At 38.7% G+C, this 6,846-nt stretch overlaps 1 protein-coding gene across 1 annotated transcript in view; it reads left to right on the top strand.

Annotated features, from left to right (window-relative positions):
* The window catches only part of LOC100940435 (cell surface glycoprotein CD200 receptor 1-like), a 14,054-nt gene extending 7,514 nt beyond the window's left edge, over positions 1–6,540 (top strand). The window contains exons 2-4 of the mRNA XM_012810042.1: positions 2,797–3,041; positions 3,161–3,412; positions 6,425–6,540. Coding sequence (XP_012665496.1) covers positions 2,797–3,041; positions 3,161–3,412; positions 6,425–6,540 — 613 coding nt within the window. The remainder of the gene's footprint in view (positions 1–2,796; positions 3,042–3,160; positions 3,413–6,424) is intronic.
* The last annotated feature ends 306 nt before the right edge of the window (positions 6,541–6,846 follow it).

Raw genomic sequence — 6,846 nt, 5'->3', positions numbered from 1 at the left:
TCTAGTAAGCCAGTTTTCTAACATCTGCTTTAATTCTATATTTCATTTTTCACTCTTACAAAGCAGGGTAAATGAGAATGGAAGAAGGATGGATGAATCCTTCTGAATTATGCTTCTGAGATTCTTGAGAAAGGGCTCTGTTTTGTCCATCTGGGTGAGGTGCCCACCATTAGACCAAACAAATTTAATTAGGGGGTAGAGGGTGACATCTAGAAAAAGGAGTGTAACTGGACCAATTCATGTGAGATGTCCATATCAGACCATTCACTTGGTTGGGGAAGGAGGAAGAAGTGGAGGACCTTATTAAAAAAATGGTCAACATTATGAGGTGTCTTATCAATGGGATGGCAAGTCATTGATTAATAACCTATAAATGTAATTTACAAGATGTTAACATGACATTCCTCTCAATGATGGTATAACTTATAATTTCTATTTTCCATGAGTGCTGCATAATTTTTGTTATGCTTAACTGATTGTCTGTTCTATTGAATAAGACTATGTGAGATAGTGGCTTCCACTAAACTTGGTTTCACATAAGCCAATGATGGTATAACATATAATTTCTATTTTCCATGAGTGCTGCATAATTTTTGTTATGCTTAACTGGTTGTCTATTCTATTGAATAAGACTATGTGAGATAGTGGCTTCCACATAAACTTGGTTTCATTGTCTTTCTCTCTATATTTTCTAGCTTCAAATAGTTCAGATATGGATGGAAATCAGATGATACAGAACTCTTCAGTACCCCTCTCAGAAGGTAACATGCTTCCTTTTGCAATGGCCAGTACCAGGGTGATGGAAGGTTGAACTTTGTGGAAACATTAGCTGATACCCTGGCTGGGGGGATGCCTTGTAACTATGTGAAGAATATGGTGATCTGAGCACTGTGAGCTGAGGAACTTTCCAGTTGTTCCCAAACAAGCCACGTTCTTGCTTGTCTGAAGCTTTGCTAAGTTGTGGTGGTGAAAAGAGAATGGATTTAACAGCCTCTCAGCTCTGTGTGAAAGTCCTGCCTCTTTCTTCATCTAGTTATGTGATTGTTATTGGACCATGAAATACCTGGCTTCAGTGCCACAGAGAGACAGATGACACAAAAATAAGAGAGAAGAGAAAGGCTTAGCAAAAACTTGTTTTGTTTACATAAACACAAATGTCCCACCGTAGCTGGTCCAGCTCAGGTCACAGTAATTCCATCACTGACACTTGCCCCTATTGCAGATGACAGATGCTATCATTTCTCAGTAGGCTGCTATCAGTCGTGGACACATTGTGTTGGTTTATGGGAAGCCTGAGGTTCTATGTTAGAAGATGCTTATAGGACCCAGGCTTAATTTTTACCTTAAAAGATGAACAAAAGAGGTCAGCTTCTATATTTACTTCTGACAATTATATTGAACATACAAACACAAAATCTGCAAGCAAGGTTCACAGCTAAACTGTCTGGGGGTATGTGTGTGACTAACAAGAAAGGAAGGAAAACTCTTCCACAAGCTATATTTCATAATGTCAAACATTTTCAATAAAATCTTTTTTTGTGGAAAATGTCCAGAGGAAAGCAAATCTGGGTTTGTTTCTCAATTATGGACTAAACTTTTTTTTTAATTTTTTGCAGTTTTTGGCCCAGGCTGGCTTTGAACCTGCCACCTCCAGCATATGGGGTCGGTGCCCTACTCCTTTGAGCCACAGGAATCTCCCTTGGACTAAACTATTTTTTCACCAGAAATAAATATTTCTAAGCATCCCATCAGTGTGCACCATTAGCTTTTATTTTACTTTTCTTTCTTTCTTTCTTTCTTTTTTTTTGAGACAGAGTCTGTCTTTGTTACCCTGGGTAGAGTGCTGTGGCATCAGCCTAATAGGAACCTCAAACTCCTGGGCTCAAGTGATCCTTTTGCCTCAGCCTCCCACTGGCCACAATGCCTGGCTAATTATTCTATAGTTAGTAGAGACAGGTCTTGGTCTTGCTGGTCTTGAACTCATGACCTCAAGTGATCCTCCAGCTTCAGTCTCTCAGAGTGCTATGATTATAGGCATGAGCCACTGCACCTGGCTATCATTTTTCATTTTTGTGTGATGTCTTACCTGGTGAAATTACAGATGTTATAAAAGGTCTGTGGATATCCTTGACTTTGTGATTTTTTAGAATAAAAAATAAATTCTACAATATCCAGCTAGCTCTCCCTGAATGCCATGTTATTTACTTTTAATGAAAGAAACATATACTTCCCACATTTCTGTTTATCTAAAATAACCATAGGGAAAGACATTTAGTTCTGATGTTACTGATATTTTTGTGCTCAAGCCTTAGGAGAAAAAAGCACACTAGAAATTATTTCATGAATTGTGTGATAGATGTAATAGTGTCTTCCATCATAAGATTAGATTCAGAATATTGCCTTTCCTATTTAAGTCTTTTTTCTTGTTTCGTTGTTACTAGATATTAAAACTCCTGAAGTAGTTTCAAAATACTTCATGAGACTGGTTTTTTAATAGTGTATAATACAGGAGAAAAATCTTTAATTTCTCAATTGGGTTTAATACACTATAGTTTTAAATGTTAATTTCTTATGTAAGTGTAATACTTCTGGAACATGAACACAGACAAATTTAGTATGTAGTACAAGTTCATGTAGTATGCTGTTGATTAATTTAACACGTGAAGTTCTTTACCCAGATCTTCTTTTATCATTCCCCTTTGCTGTGTGTATGTATGTTTAGTTAACACTTCAGTGTCTGTGGTGATGGATACCATGGCTGTGCTCCACTGCCCTCATACCCCCCCCATTGACAAGAATATCAACAACATGGGAAATAATCCTCAGAGACAAGCCTTCCTGTACAAAAGCATATAGGAGTGATGCAGATGAGACCAGGGAAATCAACTGTACTGATGACAGAATAGCCTGGGTCTCCAGACCTGAGGAGAATCCTGACCTTCAAATTGGTCCAGTGGCCATCTCTCATGATGGGTATTACAAATGTACAATAACTTCACCTGATGGGACTTTCTGGCATGGATATCACCTCCAAGTATTAGGTAAGGAACACCACATACAGTGTATTTCACATCACCACATTTGTGACTAAAACAAATGTCTCTCCAGATTCCACATCCCTTACATTAAGACTGAAGCATTTTTCCTTCCATCTCTGCAGTTCCCCCTGAAGTGACCCTGTTTCTAAGCAGGAATAGAACTGCGGTGTGCAAGGCAGTAGCAGGGAAGCCAGTTGCACGCATCTCCTGGACCCCAGAGAGGGATGATTGTGACACTAAGGAAGACTGTTTGGCCAATGGCACAGTGACTGTCCAGAGTACATGTGCCTGGGAGGACCTCAATGTGACTACTGTGACCTGCTCTGTCTCCCATTTGACTGGTAACAAGAGTCTGTGCAAAAAGCTGCCTTCTGGTTAGTAAATCTAGTTTTTTTTTATTTTTTCATTCTTTCTGAGGAGTTAGAAGGAAACAGAACGTGCAGAGAAATTTTGTTTGAGGATGATTTCTCTACCCTCTACTTTATCTCCCTTTTACCCATAAAAAAGAGATATATATAAAAGAAAAATACATTAATTTGTGGTAAAAAGCCTTATTTTGGAATGTACCTTATTCTACATTTTAATATTCACTTCTATACTGTCAGTTAATTGGCATTGATAGCATACTTTTGAAAGAATCCTTAGGGTTAATGGAAAGATAAAGTATAATTTGAAACAAGTACTTAAGGCTTTGCCAGAAGAATAAAGGCACTCAGACTTTGCCTTCCTGCACTTTTAGATTGCCAGACTTTTCTCCTCCAGGCTCTTTCTGGGGGAATTTCTTCACTGACTTAAGTAACATCTATGATTGAGTTCATCATTGCTTCTAATCTTCATTCTCTACTCTGATCCAACTTTCATATCTTGGTATTTAGAAAGCTTACACATTCATTTGATCCACATATACATAGTTGAAAGTCAAATTGTTTCATCAGAGTCTGAAAACATCAGCTCTACCCATGCTTTCCCCACCCTATCTCTCCATATTCACTCATTCATCTTCCTAGAGGCAGGTCCTGTCAAACTGACAAGCATTTCTTCTAGCAATTCGTTCTATTTTTCTAAATAACATGCTCCTGCTTATTTCTTACTATATGAAATTTAGATACTATGTACCCACTTCTTATAGTGATGTAGATTCAAAAGTACCTTCTTCCGTATGCTCAGACATGGTATTGAGTGACATTCCCATTTTTATAAGATTAAACAGCCGGTGTTCACATTAATTTAGATATGTAAGTATTATTAAGTGCTAAATCAGGGAATAAATAAATTTACGCTTTCTCTTTTGAATAACTTTTGTTTTTCTTGGATTTCATAATTCTTCTACTTTTTTTGTTTCTTCCAAAACGTATGTACCTTTTGTGACTTCTCGCTAAGCACATTCACAAACCTGAGAACCCCTTTGTTATGTTTTCCATGTGATTAGTTCCACTGGGTAATATGTCACTTCCGTGGAGTTGTTCCATGCTCTTGGCCTATTCTGTCCTGGTTGGTCTCAGACACACTGAGCAGCAAATTGTCCTGGACGTTGTTTTTGCCTCGATCCTCTGCTTAGTTCTAGACGTGTTTGATCTCAGTTTCTTCTGCTTTAAAGACATGTGTGTGTGTGTTTAATTTCTTTCCTTCATTTATGAGACTTTTCTGAAGTCTTTGGTAATCCTTGGCCAATAGATTCTTTTCAAAGTGAGCACCAAAGAGCTGATTGGAAGCTCTCCTATCTGAAGCTGGGTCTTGTGAACTAGTTAACTTGAACATAGTGAAAAGGAGATAAATGATTTTTACTGAAATGAGGATTTGTTATGTATCTGAAGGCCTTTTTTCTGGGTCAGTTCAGGCTCTTGCAGAAAGTAACCTACCAGTCTGTTGGCTGGGAGAGAGAAGCCTGACTGTCAGTGTTCTGGGAGAGAGGAGTATGTGTGTGTGCAGGTGAGCACGCTGTTGAGAACTCCTTTAATACATCTTGAGTCTATCCCCTTGATACCGGACAAGGTGGCAAGACTGGCCACTTTGTCCCTGGACCTATTGCAGGGAATGAAGGAATTCTGCTGGACACCAGTGGGGGAAAAACACTGGCACCTTGCCATCCCCTTACATGGACTTCTGGCAGGTCAATTCCTCCAGTGCATCCCTGATTGGTCTGTTTTCAAAACCTGCTCCTGATTGGTCTGTTTTCAGGACTTGAAAGCTCATTGCCCCGTATAAGCCCCTAAGCAGAGAGCCCAAACACAGACATCCGAGAAAGAGCAGGAGAGCAAGGAGGTTTGGCTCTTTGTGAGAGCCGTAACACTTGTATTACTGCTGATCCTGCTCTGCAAGGAGGTTTGGCTCTTTGTAAGAGCTGTAACACTTGTATTATTGCTGATCCTGCTCTGCAAGGAGGTTTGGCTCTTTGTAAGAGCTGTAACACTTGTATTATAAAACCTATCTTATTGCGGATCCTGCTCTGCAAGCTTTGGCTCTTTGTGAGAGCTGTAATACCTGTTGAATAAAACCTAATAAAACCTAACCTACTGTTGAACCTGTGGTCCATCGCTTCATTCATCAAATCACTGAGACCAAGAACCTGAAAGTCAATATCACCGTCATCTCCACTGTCCATGATGTGGGGATCTTTGACTCTGGAGTCTGTCCATTGGATCCTCACTAGATCAGTCTCCCTTTTTTTCTACTGGTTGAGGAAGTATGCTGTCCTGGTTGACAGAGGTCTGGGATGCCTGTTTGGAAGACTTCCAGGAAGTACCTTTCAAGAAGCTCCTGACCTTTAGCCCACACTTGCCCCTTACCTTATATACCCTTTTTATATATTTGATGGTTCCTACTCTGGACAGCATTGAAAAATACATGTATGTACATATATATATACATATATAATTTATTTTTAATAGATTTTAATTTTTGAACAGTTATAACAAAATTGAGGGAAAAATAGACAACATTCCCATGTAACCCCTGCCTCTACCCAAGCTTAATCTCCCAGCTAAGTACACCCTGCAACAGTGTTACATTAGTTGTAACTGATAAAGGTACACATCATTGTCATCCTAAACCATAGTTCCCTTAGGCTTCACTATAGCTGTTGTATATTCTATGGGTTTTGATACATATAATGACAAGTATCCACCCTTGTAGGCTGTCTTCTGTACATTCATCTCTCTCTTCCACTTAACTCCTGGCAACCAGTGGTCTGTTTCCAGTTTTGCCTTTCCCAGAATGTTACATAGTTGAAATCCCACAGTAAGTAACAAATTGGGTTTTTCAAATTGGGTTCTTTCCCTTAGTAACATGCATTTAAAGGCTCTCCAGGTCTTTTCATGGCTTGGTAGTTCATTTGTTTTTAGCACTGAGTCATGTAAACCATATATTTTGTGTGTTTATGCTTACAGGTACCATAACATTAGCACAATTAAATATTCGACCTATTGTTATCCTCATTGTTTTGATTTTGATCATCGTGGGATCCTTTGGGTTTTTGAAATCAATTGCTCCAGGTATTGAGTGATGAATGTTTCTTTCTTCTTTGGCTTTATTGTCTAGAAAAGAGCAAGAAATATGGAATTGACTGTGTAAATTAGGATATTAACATCAAGTTTCTCATAAATTGAAAAGAATATTCTGAAGATGTTAAACTTGGAATACTTTGAATGATGAGAGGGATTTGGCTAGGCATCTCAGGCATCTCAGGCATCTCAGGCAAGCATGGTGAATTAGGTCATTTGGGGTAAGATCTTAGGAAAGACAGTACATGCTAATTTTTTTATTTGGAAAAATAATTACAGTCACATGTGTCACAATTGCATGCACACAC

The sequence above is a fragment of the Otolemur garnettii genome, unplaced genomic scaffold, assembly GCF_000181295.1.
Source record: "Otolemur garnettii isolate 467f Iridium unplaced genomic scaffold, OtoGar3 scaffold00122, whole genome shotgun sequence".
NCBI classification, from domain to species: Eukaryota; Metazoa; Chordata; class Mammalia; order Primates; family Galagidae; genus Otolemur; species Otolemur garnettii.
Note: the sequence above shows the minus strand (reverse complement) of the source record. Positions and strands in the feature narration are given on the sequence as shown.